Source organism: Staurois parvus, unplaced genomic scaffold (genome assembly GCF_062004578.1).
Source record: "Staurois parvus isolate SC_StPar_1 unplaced genomic scaffold, SC_StPar_1.0 ptg000874l, whole genome shotgun sequence".
NCBI lineage: Eukaryota > Metazoa > Chordata > Amphibia > Anura > Ranidae > Staurois > Staurois parvus.
This window is the reverse complement of record NW_028318670.1, coordinates 921,476-944,858: the sequence shown is the minus strand read 5'-3', so window position 1 is coordinate 944,858 and position 23,383 is coordinate 921,476. Positions and strand designations below refer to the sequence as shown.

Below are 23,383 nucleotides of genomic sequence, written 5' to 3'. Positions count from 1 at the left end.
GACACTGTGGACCTGGCAGCAGCATGAGGAGGCGGTACAGGGGCCCATGGCAGATTACGGGCCTGGTAGCAGCAATGGGAGGCCCGTAATCTGCCAGCACCCTATGACAAAATGGAACACACCAGCAGTGTGAGGAGACCTGAAAGTGGCACATGGCAGTGTGTGGCGATGGAGACAGCAGCAATGGGAGGCCGTACAGGGACCCATGAGACACTGTGTACCTGGCAGCAGCATGAGGAGGCGGTACAGGGGCCCATGGCAGATTACGGGCCTGGCAGCAGCAATGGGAGGCCCGTAATCTGCCAGCACCCTATGACAAAATGGAACACACCAGCAGTGTGAGGAGACCTGAAAGTGGCACATGGCAGAGTGTGGCGATGGAGACAGCAGCAATGGGAGGCCGTACAGGGACCCATGAGACACTGTGGACCTGGCAGCAGCATGAGGAGGCGGTACAGGGGCCCATGGCAGATTACGGGCCTGGCAGCAGCAATGGGAGGCCCGTAATCTGCCAGCACCCTATGACAAAATGGAACACACCAGCAGTGTGAGGAGACCTGAAAGTGGCACATGGCAGTGTGTGGCGATGGAGACAGCAGCAATGGGAGGCTGTACAGGGACCCATGAGAGACTCTGGACCTGGCAGCAGCATGAGGAGGCGGTACAGGGGCCCATGGCAGATTACAGGCCTGGCAGCAGCAATGGGAGGCCCGTAATCTGCCAGCACCCTATGACAAAATGGAACACACCAGCAGTGTGAGGAGACCTGAAAGTGGCACATGGCAGAGTGTGGCGATGGAGACAGCAGCAATGGGAGGCCGTACAGGGACCCATGAGACACTGTGGACCTGGCAGCAGCATGAGGAGGCGGTACAGGGGCCCATGGCAGATTACGGGCCTGGCAGCAGCAATGGGAGGCCCGTAATCTGCCAGCACCCTATGACAAAATGGAACACACCAGCAGTGTGAGGAGACCTGAAAGTGGCACATGGCAGAGTGTGGCGATGGAGACAGCAGCAATGGGAGGCCGTACAGGGACCCATGAGACACTCTGGACCTGGCAGCAGCATGAGGAGGCGGTACGGGGGCCCATGGCAGATTACGGGCCTGGCAGCAGCAATGGGAGGCCCGTAATCTGCCAGCACCCTATGACAAAATGGAACACACCAGCAGTGTGAGGAGACCTGAAAGTGGCACACGGCAGAGTGTGGCGATGGAGACAGCAGCAATGGGAGGCCGTACAGGGACCCATGAGACACTGTGGACCTGGCAGCAGCATGAGGAGGCGGTACAGGGGCCCATGGCAGATTACGGGCCTGGCAGCAGCAATGGGAGGCCCGTAATCTGCCAGCACCCTATGACAAAATGGAACACACCAGCAGTTTGAGGAGACCTGAAAGTGGCACATGGCAGAGTGTGGCGATGGAGACAGCAGCAATGGGAGGCCGTACAGGGACCCATGAGACACTGTGGACCTGGCAGCAGCATGAGGAGGCGGTACATGGGCCCATGGCAGATTACGGGCCTGGCAGCAGCAATGGGAGGCCCGTAATCTGCCAGCACCCTATGACAAAATGGAACACACCAGCAGTGTGAGGAGACCTGAAAGTGGCACATGGCAGAGTGTGGCGATGGAGACAGCAGCAATGGGAGGCCGTACAGGGACCCATGAGACACTGTGGACCTGGCAGCAGCATGAGGAGGCGGTACAGGGGCCCATGGCAGATTACAGGCCTGGCAGCAGCAATGGGAGGCCCGTAATCTGCCAGCACCCTATGACAAAATGGAACACACCAGCAGTGTGAGGAGACCTGAAAGTGGCACATGGCAGAGTGTGGCGATGGAGACAGCAGCAATGGGAGGCCGTACAGGGACCCATTAGACACTCTGGACCTGGCAGCAGCATGAGGAGGCGGTACGGGGGCCCATGGCAGATTACGGGCCTGGCAGCAGCAATGGGAGGCCCGTAATCTGCCAGCACCCTATGACAAAATGGAACACACCAGCAGTGTGAGGAGACCTGAAAGTGGCACATGGCAGAGTGTGGCGATGGAGACAGCAGCAATGGGAGGCCGTACAGGGACCCATGAGACACTGTGGACCTGGCAGCAGCATGAGGAGGCGGTACAGGGGCCCATGGCAGATTACGGGCCTGGCAGCAGCAATGGGAGGCCCGTAATCTGCCAGCACCCTATGACAAAATGGAACCCACCAGCAGTGTGAGGAGACCTGAAAGTGGCACATGGCAGAGTGTGGCGATGGAGACAGCAGCAATGGGAGGCCGTACAGGGACCCATGAGACACTGTGGACCTGGCAGCCGCATGAGGAGGCGGTACAGGGGCCCATGGCAGATTACAGGCCTGGCAGCAGCAATGGGAGGCCCGTAATCTGCCAGCACCCTATGACAAAATGGAACCCACCAGCAGTGTGAGGAGACCTGAAAGTGGCACATGGCAGAGTGTGGCGATGGAGACAGCAGCAATGGGAGGCCGTACAGGGACCCATGAGAGACTCTGGACCTGGCAGCAGCATGAGGAGGCGGTACAGGGGCCCATGGCAGATTACAGGCCTGGCAGCAGCAATGGGAGGCCCGTAATCTGCCAGCACCCTATGACAAAATGGAACACACCAGCAGTGTGAGGAGACCTGAAAGTGGCACATGGCAGAGTGTGGCGATGGAGACAGCAGCAATGGGAGGCCGTACAGGGACCCATGAGACACTGTGGACCTGGCAGCAGCATGAGGAGGCGGTACAGGGGCCCATGGCAGATTACGGGCCTGGCAGCAGCAATGGGAGGCCCGTAATCTGCCAGCACCCTATGACAAAATGGAACACACCAGCAGTGTGAGGAGACCTGAAAGTGGCACATGGCAGAGTGTGGCGATGGAGACAGCAGCAATGGGAGGCCGTACAGGGACCCATGAGAGACTCTGGACCTGGCAGCAGCATGAGGAGGCGGTACAGGGGCCCATGGCAGATTACAGGCCTGGCAGCAGCAATGGGAGGCCCGTAATCTGCCAGCACCCTATGACAAAATGGAAAACACCAGCAGTGTGAGGAGACCTGAAAGTGGCACATGGCAGAGTGTGGCGATGGAGACAGCAGCAATGGGAGGCCGTACAGGGACCCATGAGACACTGTGGACCTGGCAGCAGCATGAGGAGGCGGTACAGGGGCCCATGGCAGATTATGGGCCTGGCAGCAGCAATGGGAGGCCCGTAATCTGCCAGCACCCTATGACAAAATGGAACCCACCAGCAGTGTGAGGAGACCTGAAAGTGGCACATGGCAGAGTGTGGCGATGGAGACAGCAGCAATGGGAGGCCGTACAGTGACCCATGAGACACTGTGGACCTGGCAGCAGCATGAGGAGGCGGTACAGGGGCCCATGGCAGATTACGGGCCTGGCAGCAGCAATGGGAGGCCCGTAATCTGCCAGCACCCTATGACAAAATGGAACACACCAGCAGTGTGAGGAGACCTGAAAGTGGCACATGGCAGAGTGTGGCGATGGAGACAGCAGCAATGGGAGGCCGTACAGGGACCCATGAGACACTGTGGACCTGGCAGCAGCATGAGGAGGCAGTACAGGGGCCCATGGCAGATTACAGGCCTGGCAGCAGCAATGGGAGGCCCGTAATCTGCCAGCACCCTATGACAAAATGGAACCCACCAGCAGTGTGAGGAGACCTGAAAGTGGCACATGGCAGAGTGTGGCGATGGAGACAGCAGCAATGGGAGGCCGTACAGGGACCCATTAGACACTCTGGACCTGGCAGCAGCATGAGGAGGCGGTACGGGGGCCCATGGCAGATTACGGGCCTGGCAGCAGCAATGGGAGGTCCGTAATCTGCCAGCACCCTATGACAAAATGGAACACACCAGCAGTGTGAGGAGACCTGAAAGTGGCACATGGCAGAGTGTGGCGATGGAGACAGCAGCAATGGGAGGCCGTACAGGGACCCATTAGACACTCTGGACCTGGCAGCAGCATGAGGAGGCGGTACAGGGGCCCATGGCAGATTACGGGCCTGGCAACAGCAATGGGAGGCCCGTAATCTGCCAGCACCCTATGACAAAATGGAACACACCAGCAGTGTGAGGAGACCTGAAAGTGGCACATGGCAGAGTGTGGCGATGGAGACAGCAGCAATGGGAGGCCGTACAGGGACCCATGAGACACTGTGGACCTGGCAGCAGCATGAGGAGGCGGTACAGGGGCCCATGGCAGATTACGGGCCTGGCAGCAGCAATGGGAGGCCCGTAATCTGCCAGCACCCTATGACAAAATGGAACCCACCAGCAGTGTGAGGAGACCTGAAAGTGGCACATGGCAGAGTGTGGCGATGGAGACAGCAGCAATGGGAGGCCGTACAGTGACCCATGAGAGACTCTGGACCTGGCAGCAGCATGAGGAGGCGGTACGGGGGCCCATGGCAGATTACGGGCCTGGCAGCAGCAATGGGAGGCCCGTAATCTGCCAGCACCCTATGACAAAATGGAACACACCAGCAGTGTGAGGAGACCTGAAAGTGGCACATGTTTGGGGCATGATTCATGGCGGATTTAGTCAGTTGTGTCAGGAACTGGTGGTTTGAAATCCAGACTAATCCACGCCTGATTCATTTTCACAAACGTGAGTCTCTCCACACTTTGGGTGGACAGTCGTGTCCTCCGCGGAGTTACAATACCTCCTGCCGCACTAAACACGCGCTCCGATGCCACGCTACTGGCCGGGCATGACAGCCTTTCAAGGGCAAATTCAGCTAGTTGGGGCCAAAGGTCAAGTTTCGTTGCCCAGTAGTCAAGGGGATTGTCTACCTCGGTTGGCAGGGTGCTGTCCAAGTAGGCCCAAGCCTGTTGTTTGAGGTCCTGCTCCAGGTCCACCTGATGCTGCTGCTGCTGCGGCTGGTTAGTAGTTTCCTCACTGCGCTGGTGAAGAAAGCTACTCATCATCAACTGCAGACTGTGGCAGCCGCTGCTGGTGGAGCTGCCACTGCTCCTACCACCCCACTCCTCCCCTGCTGCCATGGCAGCGGAACGCGAGCGCACAGGGCCCACAGTGTCTGAGGATGGACGTTGGCGCAGAAAGGCAGAGACCAACTGACTACATAGATGGTTTTTATAGTACGTTATTTTGGCCTCCCTCTCAGCAGGTGTGAAAAAGGCCACCATTTTTGAACGGTAGCGAGGGTCCAACAAGGTGGACAGCCAAAAGTCATCCCTCTGTCTGATGGTTATTATTCGGCTGTCGCTACGCAAGCAACCGAGCATGCTATGGGCCATTTGTGCCAAGGAATGCGAGGGACTCCCTGCCTCCATCTCCACAGCATACTGCCACAGTGCGTCTGGGTCCTCTGTCGCCTCCTCCTCCTCCTCTACCAGATGCTCCTGCTCCTCCACTCCTGTCCGCTGAGTGGAAAAACCACCCATTTCACTCAATAATTCCTGAGCACCAATGTACTCCTCTACCTCCTCCTCTTCTTCCTGTCCTGCCCCCACAGGGGTCATGTGGCGTTGAGATCTGTGCGCCACGTCTACCGCACCCTGACCAGCCATTGTTAACAGCATTTGTTCCAGGACGTGCAACAGAGGAATGACGTCGTTCATCCCATAGTCCTGCCGACTCACGAATAGCGTGGCCTCCTCAAAGGGCCTGAGCAAGCGGCAGGTGTCACGCATGAGCTGCCAATGGCTGACATCGAAGTTACACAGGGGAGTACCTTTATCCGCTTGTAACATCAGGAAATCGGTGATGCCCTTTCGCTGTTCGTAAAGGCGGTCTAACATGTGTAGGGTTGAATTCCACCTTGTTGCAACATCGCAGATCAGGCGATGCTGTGGAATTCCGTTCTGCCGCTGCAGCTCAAGGAGGGTGTGCTTTGCGGTGTAGGAATGGCTGAAATGCATGCAAAGTTTACGTGACATTTTAAGGATGTCTTGCAGTGGGATGGTGGATTTTAGGAACCGCTTGACAACCAGATTGAACACGTGAGCCATGCATGGCGCATGGCACAACCTTCCTTGACGCAGACACCATGTTCTTTCCGTTGTCGGTCAACATGGTTCCGATTTTCAGTTTGCGCGGAGACAGCCATCTGTCGATTTCTCTGTTCATTACACTCAGAAGTTCCTCCCCTGTGTGACTACGTTCGCCAAGGCATACCAGGTGCAGCACAGCGTGACACCGTTGCGCCCTGCACATGTGATATGCCGGTCGGGTAATGGGACTTGGCACGGGGGTGGCGGCTGAGGACACGGCGGAAGAAGAGGTGGTAGAGGCGGACATCTTTGCCGGACCAAGGACGTGCAAACGTGGAGGCAAAAGCGGCGTGACCTGTCCAAGTTGCTGGTGCGGCTGTGCCGGCACCACGTTCACCCAGTGGGCCGTAAATGACATGTACTGTCCCTGACCGTAGTTACAGCTCCACACGTCGGCGCTGCCGTGCACTTTGGCAGAGACCGACATGCTCAAAGACTGGCCCACCATCTCTTCTACATGTGAATGCAGGGCTGGCACTGCCTTTTTGGCGAAGAAATGCCGGCTTGGCACTCTCCACAGCGGCGCGGCACAAGCCATCATTTCTCGGAAAGGTGCTGAGTCCACCACTTGGAAAGGGAGGGACTGCAGCACCAGCAACTTGGACAGGAGGACGTTCAGCTTCTGCACCGTCGGGTGCGTGCTCGCAAACTGTTGTCTCTTGGAAATGGATTCCAAGAAAGACTGCTGACGGAATCCGTGAAGAGGAGTAGCAGGAGAAGGAGCATCTGAACGAGCGGAAGATGCCAACGAGCGACAACTCCCCTCAGCAGAGGTGTTGGAGCCTTGACTGGCTGATAGAGGGCGATTGACGTCGGGTGACGGAGCAAGTAACGGAGCGGGTGATGGAGCGCGGGCTGGGGCAGGCAGAACCGCCGTATCTTTATCACGGTTTTCCCAGGCCACCAAATGGCGACGCTGCATATGCTGCCGCAACGCTGTAGTCCCAACATGGGCCCCCTGGCCACGCTTGACTTTCTGGCCACATAGTCGACATACGGCTACGTTTACTTCCTCGGGCGGCTTGACGAAAAATTGCCACACCGGCGAGTAGGAAACTTTGCCCCCGCTACTCCTCACTGGCTGACTGCTACTTCCTCCGTGCACACCGGCACCACTACTGGCCGTGGTGGTAGGCTGCAGTGGAGCTAGTGCTGTACTCCGTGGCCGTTTGCCTCCACTGACACTGCTGCGACCCTGCTGCCTCCGACTGTTTTGCTCGCTGCCAAGCTGGCACCCTCTTCTTCTGATGATGCGGAAGCAATAGCCTGATGACGACGAGGCTGCCAAGTGCGATCAGCCTCATCATCATCAATTAGGGTCTCCGCCTCACTACTAGCCCCCTCGGCTGCGTGTGGGTCAGGAGACAGACCTGTCTCTAGACCGGCTACCGAGCCACTCTCCTCGCCAGTACTTCTTCGCCTGGCTGCTGAAGAGGCGGATGTCTCCCCCCGTTCCTGACCGCCCTCTGTTAGCTCTTCCTCACTGTACAGTGGGGCTGAGCCCACAGCATGCGATACTTCGCTTGGTGAGGGAACACCAAAGGACAGGGGCAGGTAGAGGACACGTGATTTCAGTGGGCTTGCTCCCGGGCCATGCCAACTAACGGTTGTGTCTGACGTACCCACCGACCGTTGGCTGTAGGTGTCAGAGGTGACCTGGGAAGAGGAAGACGACCGAGCCAACCAATCGATGACGGCAGGGTTGTCGGTGGAGACACGACCGCTGGATGACACAGGGAGCACTGGCCTCTGGCTGCGACTAGTGCTGCCTCGACCCCTTCCTCTGCTGCCACGTCTGCTCGCTCCTAAAACATTGCCTCCTCTGCCACTCCTCTGCATGTTGTCTGACATACTCTTTAATTCAACGATTCTGTGTCCCTGAGTAACAATTCTGTGTCCCTCAGTAACAATTCTGTGTCTGTCCCTGAGTAACAATTCTGTGTCCCTGAGTAACAATTCTGTGTCCCTGAGTAACAATTCTGTGTCCCTCAGTAACAATTCTGTGTCCCTGAGTAACAATTCTTTGTCCCTCAGTAACAATTCTGTGTCCCTCAGTAACAATTCTGTGTCCCTGAGTAACAATTCTGTGTCCCTCAGTAACAATTCTGTGTCTGTCCCTGAGTAACAATTCTGTGTCCCTGAGTAACAATTCTGTGTCCCTGAGTAACAATTCTGTGTCCCTCAGTAACAATTCTGTGTCCCTCAGTAACAATTCTGTGTCTGTCCCTGAGTAACAATTCTGTGTCCCTGAGTAACAATTCTGTGTCCCTGAGTAACAATTCTGTGTCCCTCAGTAACAATTCTGTGTCCCTGAGTAACAATTCTTTGTCCCTCAGTAACAATTCTGTGTCCCTCAGTAACAATTCTGTGTCCCTGAGTAACAATTCTGTGTCCCTCAGTAACAATTCTGTGTCTGTCCCTGAGTAACAATTCTGTGTCCCTGAGTAACAATTCTGTGTCCCTCAGTAACAATTCTGTGTCCCTCAGTAACAATTCTGTGTCTGTCCCTGAGTAACAATTCTGTGTCCCTGAGTAACAATTCTGTGTCCCTCAGTAACAATTCTGTGTCCCTCAGTAACAATTCTGTGTCTGTCCCTGAGTAACAATTCTGTGTCCCTGAGTAACAATTCTGTGTCCCTCAGTAACAATTCTTTGTCTGTCCCTCAGTAACAATTCTGTGTCCCTGAGTAACAATTCTGTGTCCCTGAGTAACAATTCTGTGTCCCTCAGTAACAATTCTGTGTCTGTCCCTGAGTAACAATTCTGTGTCTGTCCCTGAGTAACAATTCTGTGTCTGTTCCTGAGTAACAATTCTGTGTCCCTCAGTAACAATTCTGTGTCTGTCCCTGAGTAACAATTCTGTGTCCCTGAGTAACAATTCTGTGTCCCTGAGTAACAATTATGTGTCCCTCAGTAACAATTCTGTCTCCCTCAGTAGCAATTCTGTGTCTGTCCCTGAGTAACAATTCTGTGTCCCTGAGTAACAATTCTGTGTCCCTGAGTAACAATTCTGTGTCCCTCAGTAACAATTCTGTGTCTGTCCCTGAGTAACAATTCTGTGTCCCTCAGTAACAATTCTGTGTCCCTCAGTAACAATTCTGTGTCCCTCAGTAACAATTCTGTGTCTGTCCCTGAGTAACAATTCTGTGTCCCTGAGTAACAATTCTGTGTCCCTCAGTAACAATTCTGTGTCTGTCCCTGAGTAACAATTCTGTGTCCCTCAGTAACAATTCTGTGTCCCTCAGTAACAATTCTGTGTCCCTCAGTAACAATTCTGTGCCTGTCCCTGAGTAACAATTCTGTGTTCCTGAGCAACAATTCTGTGTCCCTGAGTAACAATTCTGTGTCCCTCAGTAACAATTCTGTGTCCCTCAGTAACAATTCTGTGTCTGTCCGAGTAACAATTCTGTGTCTGTCCCTGAGTAACAATGCTGTGTCTGTCCCTGAGTAACAATTCTGTGTCCCTCAGTAACAATTCTGTGTCCCTCAGTAACAATTCTGTGTCTGTCCCTCAGTAACAATTCTGTGTCTGTCCCTGAGTAACAATTCTGTGTCTGTCCCTGAGTAACAATTCTGTGTCTGTCCCTGAGTAACAATTCTGTGTCCCTCAGTAACAATTCTGTGTCCCTCAGTAACAATTCTGTGTCTGTCCCTGAGTAACAATTCTGTGTCCCTGAGTAACAATTCTGTGTCCCTCAGTAACAATTCTGTGTCCCTCAGTAACAATTCTGTGTCTGTCCCTGAGTAACAATTTTGTGTCTGTCCCTGAGTAACAATTCTGTGTCTGTCCCTGAGTAACAATTCTGTGTCCCTGAGTAACAATTCTGTGTCCCTCAGTAACAATTCTGTGTCCCTCAGTAACAATTCTGTGTCTGTCCCTGAGTAACAATTCTGTGTCTGTCCCTGAGTAACAATTCTGTGTCTGTTCCTGAGTAACAATTCTGTGTCTGTCCCTGAGTAACAAATCTGTGTCCCTCAGTAACAATTCTGTGTCTCTCAGTAACAATTCTGTGTCTGTCCCTCAGTAACAATTCTGTGTCTGTCCCTGAGTAACAATTCTGTGTCTGTCCCTGAGTAACAATTCTGTGTCTGTCCCTGAGTAACAATTCTGTGTCCCTCAGTAACAATTCTGTGTCCCTCAGTAACAATTTTGTGTCCCTCAGTAACAATTCTGTGTCTGTCCCTGAGTAACAATTCTGTGTCTGTCCCTGAGTAACAATTCTGTGTCCCTAAGTAACGGTTCTGTGTCCCTAAGTAACGATTGTGTGTCCCTAAGTAACGGTTCTGTGTCCCTAAGTAACGGTTCTGTGTCCCTAAGTAACGGTTCTGTGTCCCTAAGTAACGATTGTGTGTCCCTAAGTAACGGTTCTGTGTCCCTAAGTAACGGTTCTGTGTCCCTAAGTAACGATTCTGTGTCCCTAAGTAACGATTCTGTGTCCCTAATACAGAGAGATCTGTCTCTCTTGAATGACCAGAGGCAAATGGAGAATTGTAAGATGGCCGCAATTTATAGCTCCACCATTACACAGTGCTGGCTGGCTGGCTGCTGATTGGCTAATGCGATCACATGTCATGAATGAATGCATTATGGGTCAGCGCGCCTTGTCTGCGCGCCTTCCCAGAGATCCCTGCTCCGTCGCCGCACATGTCGCCGCCATTTTTGGAAAAAGTTTGATTCGCGCATCCGAAGTCTGCTAATTTTCGGATTCGACGCGAATCGAAATTTTCCTAATATTCGAAACGAATTCCACTTCGCCGAGTTCGATTCGCTCATCTCTAATCTGTACGTTCGGAATATAATTCTACATATTAATCTGCCAGTTGCTAGGATGCTACCTGTACCTATTGAAGGTTATTGACCGTAGTATGAACTTGTAAGGGATTTGGTCATAACCTTGGTCACCGCCTAACACCCATCCGCAAATGAGGCAATTGGCTATTTGTTCTCAAAAGACACCACTTTGAGATAATAGAACAAGATTGACAGCCTGGAGAAAAGAGAGCTCTCCCTTTAACAACAATCAGGAACCACCTTGAGAGCCAAGGCAACCTTTTGTTCGGCAAATATATGTTGCGCTCCTAAATACTTCTCAATAAATACTAATTAAATTATTACCATTAAATTAATTCAAATTATGATACAAATAACTAATAAAAGTGTATAAATACCAAAAAATATTTAAATAGATAATTTCAACTAATCAATCTCCTCCAAATAAATATCAAATAATTCCACATGAAATACTCCTCTAAAAAAATATTTTACCAAGTGCTCATAAATCATCTATTAGTGACATGATGTACTTACTAATACCCTCAATTTCATTTATATTCATAATACCCTCATTTAATATAATAAAAATAGTAAACCAACTAATAACCCTCCACTAAAACGCATTTAAATGATCCCCCATAAATAAAGATAACCAAATGCTCATAAATAATTAGTAGTGATTAGTGTGAATCCAAATATCATCAAAATAATAGTACCATTGAATAAACAATTGTTTATATATAGTGACTTGGTGCTTGTTGTTCTTCAATTTGTGACTTTTGTGAATCCTTCAAATAGTGAAGATGTGCGCTCACCTCCTTTGATGCCTGCAATTAGGCTATACACGCTTTCGGTTCACTTTCCCTGGAACCTGCTGGACATATACTTTTGCTGGTAAAATTGGGAGATCCTTCCTTTAGGAGTAATGGATGTATCCTCTGGTGGCTGATTATCCCCCTCAGGGATTACACACTCCTTTTGTTATCTCAGACCTCCTAATTATCCTCTCCTTGTGTTACTCCGCATGCAGGAAGAAATAGAGGACATAGTGCTTTACCTTTTAAAACTTTTTATTCCCAACATCCAAGTATTAAACTCACATTAGACAGGTTTAAATAACGCAATATCCCATTGGAAATCCTCTGCTGGCCTCTGAGACGGCAGGTGTATGACTCAGAGGCCAGAGGGTTATTAGTTGGTTTACTATATTTAATATATTAAATGAGGGTATTATGAATATAAATGAAATTAAGGGTATTAGTAAGTACATCATGTCACTAATAGATGATTTATGAGCACTTGGTAAAATATTTTTTTAGAGGAGTATTTCATGTGGAATTATTTTGATATTTATTTGGAGGAGATTGATTAGTTGAAATTATCTATTTAAATATTTTTTGGTATTTATACACTTTTATTAGTTATTTGTATCATAATTTGAATTAATTTAATGGTAATAATTTAATTAGTATTTATTGAGAAGTATTTAGGAGCGCAACATATATTTGTAGATATTTCCAACACAGTTGTAGTTATGTGTTTCATGTTTGCGATCCTCTAGTAATTATCACACCTGTGGCTCGCAAGTCACTCTGAATCATCTAAACCTTTTGTTCAGGCAATTGGACTCTGCTCAAACGAAGGACTTTCAAAAGTATTCTGCCTTCTGAAACTTCTTTTATTTCTCTGTTGTTTTCTCTCTTTATATATATATTTGTTACATCTTTTTCCCGAAATATTTTAATTGCACCATTTTGAGCTTTTTAGTAATAAATCCTATTTTCTGAAAAGTGGTGAAACTGCCTCTAAAGCTTTTAATGCAAACTAAGAGAGTCCCTGTCTCTGAAGAGTGCTACTGTATGTGATAATCCTCTGAATATCCCTGCATGCGGCGACAGTGTGTAATAATCCTCTGAGTATCCCTGTCTGTGGTGACAGTGTGTAATAATCCTCTGAATATCCCTGTCTATGGTGACAGTGTGTGATAATCCTCTGAATATCCATCTGTGGTGACAGTGTGTAATAATCCTCTGAATACATCTGTCTGTGGTGACCGTGTGTAATAATCCTCTGAATATCCCTGTCTGTGGTGACAGTGTGTAATAATCCTCTGAATATCCCTGCCTGTGCTGACAGTGTGTAATAACCCTCTGAATATCCCTGTCTGTGGCGACAGTGTGTAATAATCCTCTGAATATCCCTGCCTGTGGTGATAGTGTGTAATAACCCTCTGAATATCCTTGTCTGTGGTGACAGTGTGTAATAATCCTCTGAATATCCCTGTCTGTGTTGACAGTATGTAATAATCCTCTGAAAATCCCTGTCTGTTGTGACAGTGTGTAATAATCCTCTGAATACATCTGTCTGTGGTGACAGTGTGTAATAATCCTCTGAATATCCCTGTCTGTGGTGACAGTATGTAATAATCCTCTGAATATCCCTGTCTGTAGTGAGAGTGTGTAATAATCCTCTGAATATCTCTGTCTGTGGTGACAGTGTGTAATAATCCTCTGAATACATCTGTTTGCGGTGACAGTCTGTAATAATCCTCTGAATATCCCTGTCTGTGGTGACAGTGTGTAATAATCCTCTCAATATCCCTGTCTGTGGTGACAGTGTGTAATAATCCTCTGAATATCCCTGTCTGTGGTGACAGTGTGTAATAATTCTCTGAATACATCTGTTTGCAGTGACAGTGTGTAAAAATCCTCTTAATTTCCCTGTCTGTTTTGACAGTGTTTAATAATCCTTTGAATACATCTGTCTGTGGTGACAGTGTTTAATAATCCTCTGAATACATCTTTTTGCGATGACAGTGTGTAATAATCCTCTGAATATCCTTGTCTGTGGTGACAGTGTATAATAATCCTCTGAATACATCTGTCTGTGGTGACAGTGTGCAATAATCCTCTGAATATCCCTGTCTGTGGTGACAGTGTGTAATAGTCCTCTGAATATCCCTGTCTGTGGTGAGCGTGTGTAATAATCCTCTGAATACCTCTGTCTGTGGTGACAGTGTGTAATAATCCTCAATATCCCTGTCTGGTGACAGTGTGTAATAATCCTCTGAATACATCTGTCTGTGGTGACAGTGTGTAATAACCCTCTGTATATCCCTGTCTGTGGTGACAGTGTGTAACAATCCTCTGAATATCCCTGTCTGTGGTGACAGTGTGTAATAATCCTCTGAATATCCCTGTCTGTGGTGACAGTGTGTGTTACAGACGCTTATATTAACAATCGCTCTCAGGCTGCTGGCACATAGATGGTGGGCCCACGAGCTGGAAAATCTTTGTGCAGGGCACAGCTGAGAGTGGCATTGTTACACAAGTGACAACGCGGTCTGAGATCGGCTGGTCCTTCGGTCACAGGTTGCTGAGAAGGGCTGGGGTCTGATGCCTCGCAACCGTCACATGTAGGACCCCTGATATCTAGAAAGATAGTGAGGAACATTTCCCTCAGTCAGACCAGGAAAGTTCGTTCTCCTCCGTGTCCAATCTCAGATGACTGTAAACAGAGGACTTTTGGCGGTTACACTTCCGCCAATCAGAACGGGGAAGTGGATCTGCCTCCGTTGGCAATGTCACATGTGCGTCAAGATCGGATTTATCGCATTTAGGACAGAAATACGGCTTCTTCCCCGTGTGCAATCTCTGATGATCGGAAAGATTGCCCTTGTGTGAAAAACATTTCCTGCACTCAGGACAGGAATACGGCTTTTCCCCCGTGTGAGTCCCCTGATATACAACAAATTGTGATTTTAGTGAAAAACATTTCCTGCACTCAGGACAGGAATACGGCTTTTCCCCCGTGTGAGATCTCTGATGTATGGAAAGATTGGACTTCTGTGAAAAACGTTTCCCGCATTGAGAACAAGAATACAGCTTCTCCCCCGTGTGAGTTCTTTTGTGCTCATTAAGATGGTATATTCGGCGGAAACGTTTCCCACACTCAGGACAGGAAAACCTCTTAACTTTTGGATGGACGGCCCGGTCCTGCACAGTCTGAGGTACTGCAGGATAAGAGAAATACAATGGTACATTGACAATACAGGGCAACACCAGAATGTACGAGGGAGATGGTTCTTCAGAATTCTGTGTGATGTCCTCATCTTCTACTTTCCAGTCTGGAGACAAAGTGAGACAATCCTCAGAGGTTTTCCTCGTCTCCCAGCCATGGACTAAAATACAAAGACAAAGAGGATTACTAGACAGGAGCTGATTGGTTCTCCCAAACCAGGACTTCGCCCATATCAGGCAGCTTGGTCTCTGAGGAGCGCACAATTCTACCCTCAAAGGAACTCGGAAATGGGTCAGTGACCAATCAGTGAGCAGTATGGGTGGAGGAAAGGATTTAGTGTTCATGACCCACCTGTACTGATCTCTGTAGGAGTGTCCTCCTCTATAAATGTCCCCGTTATTCCATCCTCCTCCATAGACTGCTGATCATCCCTCACATACGCCTCTTCTTCTTCTGATTTCACCTCAAATTCTATATCGATTGGATCTCCACTCTACATCAAGAGAAGGAGAGAAAATATCATCTGTAAGATAGAAGATTTATTATTGTGACATCACATAGAAAATCCGCACATCGTCTCCATGAGTCCATGTTCTAGATTCTCCGTCCCACCAACCTTGTAATAGTGAGGGATGGTGTGACCTTCCTGTGTGGAATCCCGGGAATACAGAGGACGGGGACATCTCTCTGGTGGGTTCCCATGACTGGATCCATCTACCTGATGATGATGAGGGATGGTGTGACCTTCCTGTGTGGTATCCCAGGAATACAGAGGACAGGGACATCTCTCTGGTGGGTTCCCATGATTGGATCCATCTGTAGGAAACACACACACTGACTGAATCCATTGTTTCTATGTGTTTATCAGATGATGGGGGATCTAGGTGGATCCTCTGCACTGCTCTCTTCTTTCCAATAAAGTCTCCTCTTACCCGGTGATGTGAGGGGCAGCTGATTGTCCATCATGACGTCCTTGTAGAGGTCCTTGTGTCCTTCTAAATACTCCCACTCCTGCATGGAACATTTTATTTTCCACCAATGACCTTTTTAGTATTTCCTAACGGAATATATAACTGTTATTAGGTGCGGGGGATGAGTCATCTAGATGTAGATTTGGATACATTTGTCTTTGTTATACTTGAGGTGATTGTAGCCGTATTAGTGCATTTGCGACAGAAACAATTGAGTACTGTCCGTGATACTTTTTTTATTTGCACTAACATACAATTTTGAGGACAAGCTTTCGGGGTATGTCCCCTTCTTCAAGGTCTAAGCAGTACTATTAAAAATCACAAAGTTTAAGCAGAATGTTAGAATGGATTGAGAGAAAAAAAAAAAAAAAAAAAAGGGCTACAGATAAGACACATCAAAAGTGAGGGGGGGAGGGGGGATACAACACTCACACAGAGGGGGTCAAGTTTTAGCTAATAGATAGTCATAAAGCTGTCGGATAGTGGTTGAGGAATCCCATGTCCAAATTAAGACCGTTATCTTTAGTGTCAAATAGAATTATCATTCTTAGTTCAAATGTTTTTCTTTCCTGGATGGATTTAAATTTTCCTTTCAGAACTAAAATATTGAGGTCTTCCATATTGTGGCCTGGTTGTGAGAAATGGTGTCCTACAGGTGTGCAGAGGTCATCTTCTTTATGTTCCTTGATGGTATGTCTGTGTAAATTCATCCGTGTTTGCAACCTCTGTCCTGTTTCACCAACATAAGATCCTTTGCTGCATTTTCTGCACTGGATAAGGTATACAACATTACTGGAGGTGCAGCTGTATGATCCGGAGATATTGAAGATCCCTTTTGAGTGTCTGACACTTTTTGGTGGATTGATTTGGTTGCACAGCTTGCAGCGTTTCTTATTGCAGGGTTTGCTTCCATTATTTGTGGCATCATAATCAGAAGGAAGTTTCCTACTGATTAGTTTATTTCTGAGGTTGGGGGGTTGTCTGAAAGCCAGTATTGGGGGTTGCTGGAATATTTCTTTCAGAGTTCCATCCTCTGTTATGATGGGTTGTAAATCTTTGATTATTTTTCTTATCCCTTCTAGTGCCGGGTTGTATGTAGTTACTAGAGGTACACGGTTGTTTGTTTTTTTCTCTTTGTACTGAAGCAGATTTTCCCTTCGGGTTCTCAAGGCTGTGTTTATGCTGGTGTTGATAGTTTTGTCCTTGTAACCTTTCTTATGGAAGGCGTCTGCTAGTGTCCCAAGATGTTTATCTCTGTCTCTTGGGTCAGAACATACTCGGTGGTATCTGATGGCCTGACTGTGTATGATGGCACGTTTCGTGTGTTGGGGGTGGAAGCTAGAACTGTGGAGGTAGTTGCATCTGTCAGTGGGTTTCCTGTATATTGAGGTGTGAAGCGTATCATCCCTGATGTATACTGTGGTGTCTAGGAAGTTGACATGTGTGTTTGAGTATTCCATTTTTAGTTTGATTGATGGATGAAAAGTGTTCATCAATGAGTAAAATTGTTTTAGATTTTCTTCACCTTCCGTCCATATGATGAAAATATCATCAATATAGCGAAAGTATCTGTATGGTTTTTGTTCCATGCTGTTCAGGAATTGTTCCTCCATGTCACCCCCTCTGTGTGAGTGTTGTATCCCCCCTCCCCCCCTCACTTTTGATGTGTCTTATCTGTAGCCCTTTTTTTTTTTTTTTTCTCTCAATCCATTCTAACATTCTGCTTAAACTTTGTGATTTTTAATAGTACTGCTTAGACCTTGAAGAAGGGGACATACCCCGAAAGCTTGTCCTCAAAATTGTATGTTAGTGCAAATAAAAAAAGTATCACGGACAGTACTCAATTGTTTCTGTCGCAAATGCACTAATACGGCTACAATCACCTCAAGCAAAATGGAAGATACTGCATATAGCTGCATAAAGAGGCAGTTAACCAACCTAATCACAAAGGAAACACAGATCAACAGTGATATTTTCTTTCTCTCAAGATGCAAAAAGAGGAATCTCATACCACAAGGCCTGCGGATTAAAAATCCTTGCGTAAATACAATCAACTCTCCTTATGCAGAAGGACTTTGCAGACGCACCAGTGAGAGATTAAGGAATCACCTCATTCACAAACTGTATGGAAAAAGGGTAACTATCAGGATACAGAAGCAGTCTTTGTTTGAAACCCTAACATCATTGGACCTACCAACATTAACCAAATCAAGAATGAATTGGAAACTTTACAAAGACAAACACAAAAACTTGCCATGAATGGGAAACAAAAAAAACTTCAGAAGCTGCACCAAGAGCAGACCTTTTGGATACAACCTAAACATAAAAGCAACCCAACATCTATACCTCTTACCATCAGTGACCTGGAATCTAATCGGGAATCCCAAGGTATCCCTTGTGTAAATGCTGACCCGACTGAAAATGTGGATATTACAGAGGAACTTGGAATCATCAACTTGTCAAATCATAAACTTTCTGAACCAGAATTAACTATCCTCTCCAAAGGCCTTACATTCTGCCCAACCACCAAATTGGATCATTTACAAGTATTGTCAGATATGGAGGATTTCTTCAGGAGACTAAGGCTCAAAGAATATTTCCACAATAATGAAAGGAATCCTAGGACAATGGAGTGCTACACAAAGAAAAAGAACAGCTGCTTCACACCTCCACAAGGACGCAACCCCAAACTGGACACCTATATTGATAGCTTCAGATTGCGAGCTACATCCCTGATATCCACCCAGCAAAAGAAAATTCTGTACAATCTTTCACCACTAGAGCGAAGGGCTATACACGATTTGTGCAACAATCAGGCCATCACCATCAAACCAGCGGACAAAGGGGGAGCAGTTGTTGTGATGGATACAAACAAATACATACAAGAAGGCCAGAGGCAGCTGGAAAATGCCATCTACTATAAAAAACTGGATCATGATCCAACCCAGGACTTTACAAAGCAATTAAAAGGTCTCATTAAAACACTTCCAGCCCACCTACATTCAGAACTTATAAATGCGATTCCGGATCATCCAGAAATCGGGGACTTCTACATGCTGCCCAAAGTCCACAAGCCAGGAAATCCAGGCAGACCCATCATAACAGGTATGAATACACTCACCGAACAAATCTCAGGCTTTGTAGAAAAAATTTTAAAACCGTTAGTCATGAATACTGCTAGTTTCCTGCAAGACACAACTGACTTTCTGAACAAGATCAACAACATCCAGCAATTACCATCTAATACACTTCTAGTGACTATGGATGTAGTATCCCTGTATAGTAATATCCCTCACAAGGATGGATTAGCTGCATGTCACAGATCCTTATCATCCTCACCAAACCACAAATACACTGCTGAGGATGTTACACAGCTCATTGAATTCATACTTACACACAACTACTTTGCTTTCAATAAGGACATCTATCTTCAATGTATGGGCACTGCGATGGGAAGTAAAATGGCACCCCAATATGCAAATTTATTTATGGCTGACATGGAGGAACAATTCCTGAACAGCATGGAACAAAAACCATACAGATACTTTCGCTATATTGATGATATTTTCATCATATGGACGGAAGGTGAAGAAAATCTAAAACAATTTTACTCATTGATGAACACTTTTCATCCATCAATCAAACTAAAAATGGAATACTCAAACACACAGGTCAACTTCCTAGACACCACAGTATACATCAGGGATGATACGCTTCACACCTCAATATACAGGAAACCCACTGACAGATGCAACTACCTCCACAGTTCTAGCTTCCACCCCCAACACACGAAACGTGCCATCATACACAGTCAGGCCATCAGATACCACCGAGTATGTTCTGACCCAAGAGACAGAGATAAACATCTTGGGACACTAGCAGACGCCTTCCATAAGAAAGGTTACAAGGACAAAACTATCAACACCAGCATAAACACAGCCTTGAGAACCCGAAGGGAAAATCTGCTTCAGTACAAAGAGAAAAAAACAAACAACCGTGTACCTCTAGTAACTACATACAACTCAGCACTAGAAGGGATAAGAAAAATAATCAAAGATTTACAACCCATCATAACAGAGGATGGAACTCTGAAAGAAATATTCCAGCAACCCCCAATACTGGCTTTCAGACAACCCCCCAACCTCAGAAATAAACTAATCAGTAGGAAACTTCCTTCTGATTATGATGCCACAAATAATGGAAGCAAACCCTGCAATAAGAAACGCTGCAAGCTGTGCAACCAAATCAATCCATCAAAAAGTGTCAGACACTCAAAAGGGATCTTCAATATCTCCGGATCATACAGCTGCACCTCCAGTAATGTTGTATACCTTATCCAGTGCAGAAAATGCAGCAAAGGATCTTATGTTGGTGAAACAGACATACCATCAAGGAACATAAAGAAGATGACCTCTGCACACCTGTAGGACACCATTTCTCACAACCAGGCCACAATATGGAAGACCTCAATATTTTAGTTCTGAAAGGAAAATTTAAATCCATCCAGGAAAGAAAAACATTTGAACTAAGAATGATAATTCTATTTGACACTAAAGATAACGGTCTTAATTTGGACATGGGATTCCTCAACCACTATCCGACAGCTTTATGACTATCTATTAGCTAAAACTTGACCCCCTCTGTGTGAGTGTTGTATCCCCCCTCCCCCCCTCACTTTTGATGTGTCTTATCTGTAGCCCTTTTTTTTTTTTTTCTCTCAATCCGTTCTAACATTCTGCTTAAACTTTGTGATTTTTAATAGTACTGCTTAGACCTTGAAGAAGGGGACATACCCCGAAAGCTTGTCCTCAAAATTGTCTGTTAGTGCAAATAAAAAAAGTATCACGGACAGTACTCAATTGTTCTTTGTTATACAAACTCTGATCAGGATGAAAAAACCTATTCCTTTATTATATATATATATATGTGTGTATCATCATTTGTTGGAGATAAAAAAAATCACGGTGACTATGCAGGAAGAGGACGGACGCGACGGCGCAGGAAGAGGACGGACGCGACGGCGGAGGAAGAGGACGGACGTGACGGCGGAGGAAGAGGACGGACGTGACGGGGGGGTTACTGGGTGTAAATATAAAATAAGATCTTATTACCTCCTCTGCTGCCACTTCCAGCAATGTCTCCTCTCTACTTCCTCACAACTCACCTCACCTGGAACTTCCTATTTTTACCTGACCTCACTTCCTGTCTGTCCCTGACATCATTTCCTGTCTGTCCCTGACATCACTTCCTGTCTTCCATAGAGACTTCCTGTCTGGGTAGAAGTGAGAGCACCACATTGTGGAGCTCAGAGGAACTGCAGCCCGAGAACCGTCTGGTAGCGTGACCCCGGCCTTGTGCTGGGTGTGTATGGACTGTATGTCCTCATAGAGGGGTCACCTCGACTCCCACCAAGGGGGACAGAATAAATGACTTCCTAGTCCAGCCTTCCTCAGTCAGGGGTCCTCCAAAGGGTTCTAGGGGTTCCTCCAAAGGGTTCTAGGAGTTCATCCAGATGTTTCTAAGGGTTCCTCCAAAGGGTTCTAGGAGTTCCTCCAAAGGTTTCTAGGGTTCCTCCAAAGGGTTCTAGGAGTTCCTCCAAAGGGTTCTAGGAGTTCCTCCACAGGGTTCTAGGGGTTCCTCCAAATGTTTCTCGGGTTCCTCCAAAGGTTTCTCGGGTTCCTCCAAGGGGTTTTAGGAGTTCCTCCAAAGGTTTTTAGGGGTTCCTCCACAGCGTTCTAGGGGTTCCTTCAGCAATTAACAATTTCTGTAAAAAATGGTGTCTGCAATGCTGAAACAAAACCTACTTACGTAAATTATTTATTTTTTTTATGTTGTGTCAGACTGATAACACTACACTGATAGGGGCTACACTGATGATTAGTGCCCTGATTGTCAGTGTAACTGTGTCCCGTCACAGGATCCCCAGTTACCGGCTCTCCTTTCCTCACACAGTGACAGCGCATGAGGAAAGGAGATGCCAATAACCGGCATTTGTTTACGTGATCAGCTGTGATTGGCCCTTTACCTCGATCTGTGATCAGCTGTGATTGGCCCTTTACCTCAATCTGTGATCAGCTGTGATTTACCCTTTACCTCGATCTGTGATCAGCTGTGTCCAAAGGAGTAATGGACTCCCTCAGGTCTACCTGCCCTCGGTCTATCCAATAAATACATGTGCCTCTACTATGGGGGCTCTCAAAATTTGTAGTTAGGAACTACAGAATATCGGGGTGCCGTGACGAGGTTCTGTAGCCTACGCATGTATTTGCAAATGTGTTCTAACTAAACCCGTTTTTACCGCATACTGTTAGACTGGGTAATTCGGTTAGTTTGCAGGTTGGTTGGCAAGGTGAGCTGGGAATTTTTCTCTTGTCATTTGACATGCGTCGCCCTTCCATGTGCTCCTTGCTGTGAAAGCCAGTTATAGACTGGGACAGCAGCCACTTGTGAAGGCCAGTTATAGACTGGGGCAGCGGCCGCTTGTGAAGGCCAGTTATAGACTGGGTGTCAGGGATCTCAAGGTCCGCCGCGGCGCACGGGTCTGTGCATGCGCGGAATACCAATGCGCACCAGCATGCGGGCGCTAGGACATAGGCGACCGCGGCAACAATCGCGGATGCACGCCTGGCACCAATGACAGCGCAGGGCGCACTATTTAAATCGACCCCTTGCAATGCTCAAATTGCCGTATGGTCTTGTTCCTGTTGTTCCTGCTCGTTTTGTTCCTGAGATTGCCTTGTTGCCGACTTAGCCTGACCCTGATTGCTGTTTACCGTCTCCTGCCCTGACCCTTGGCTCGTTTTGACTTCTCTTCTGCCTGTTCCTGATTATCTGACCTCTTGCTGCTGAACCTGGCCCGTGACCCGATTACTCTCTGCCTACTGCTCTGTACCGTTTCGCCTCTGCTGTTACCGACCTGGCCTGCCTGACTTCGCTATCTCTCCATGGTGTCATCCGTCCATCCATCCTGCACGGATCCATCCGCTGCTGCCCAGATCTGCTCTGCCCCTTCACAGCAGGCTCTTATCCGCTACGTGCCACTTTCATTTACCTCTACCGCAGATGGGTGTACTCGGGGGCCGCGACCGGGTCTCAGCCTGCTCCAAGTCCATCCCCACCATCAGGGGCTCTGGTGAATAAGCAGACTGAGGCTTAGACTCCATGCCCTGGGGAATCCCGGCCTGTGGATCTCTAGAGTCACTGCCAGTCGGTACCTGACACTGGGACAGCGGGCCACTTGTGAAGGTCGGTTATAGACTGGGGCAGTGGCCACTTGTGAAGGCCAGTTATAGACTGGGGCAGCGGCCACTTGTGGAGGCCAGTTATAGACTGGGGCAGCGGCCACTTGTGAAGGCCAGTTATAGACTGGGACAGCAGCCACTTGTGAAAGCCAGTTATAGACTGTGGCAGCGGCCACTTGTGAAGGCCAGTTATAGACTGCGGCAGCGGCCACTTGTGGAAGCCAGTTATAGACTGGGGCAGCGGCCACTTGTGAAGGCCAGTTATAGACTGGGACAGCAGCCACTTGTGAAGGCCAGTTATAGACTGGGACAGCGGTCACTTGTGAAGGCCAG

At 47.9% G+C, this 23,383-nt stretch overlaps 2 protein-coding genes across 2 annotated transcripts in view; both read right to left on the bottom strand.

The window, feature by feature from the left end:
• The window catches only part of LOC149443146 (uncharacterized), a 53,287-nt gene that overhangs the window by 20,943 nt on the left and 8,961 nt on the right, over positions 1 to 23,383 (bottom strand). The window lies entirely within an intron of this gene.
• On the bottom strand, positions 12,476 to 16,017 carry LOC149443147 (uncharacterized). The gene is made up of 4 exons (XM_089655887.1): positions 15,771 to 16,017; positions 15,455 to 15,654; positions 15,190 to 15,331; positions 12,476 to 14,998 (listed from the first exon to the last, which is right to left on the bottom strand). Exons 1-4 carry the CDS (start codon positions 15,853 to 15,855, stop codon positions 14,277 to 14,279), a joined length of 1,149 nt encoding a protein of 382 aa, XP_089512013.1. The 5' UTR covers positions 15,856 to 16,017; the 3' UTR covers positions 12,476 to 14,276.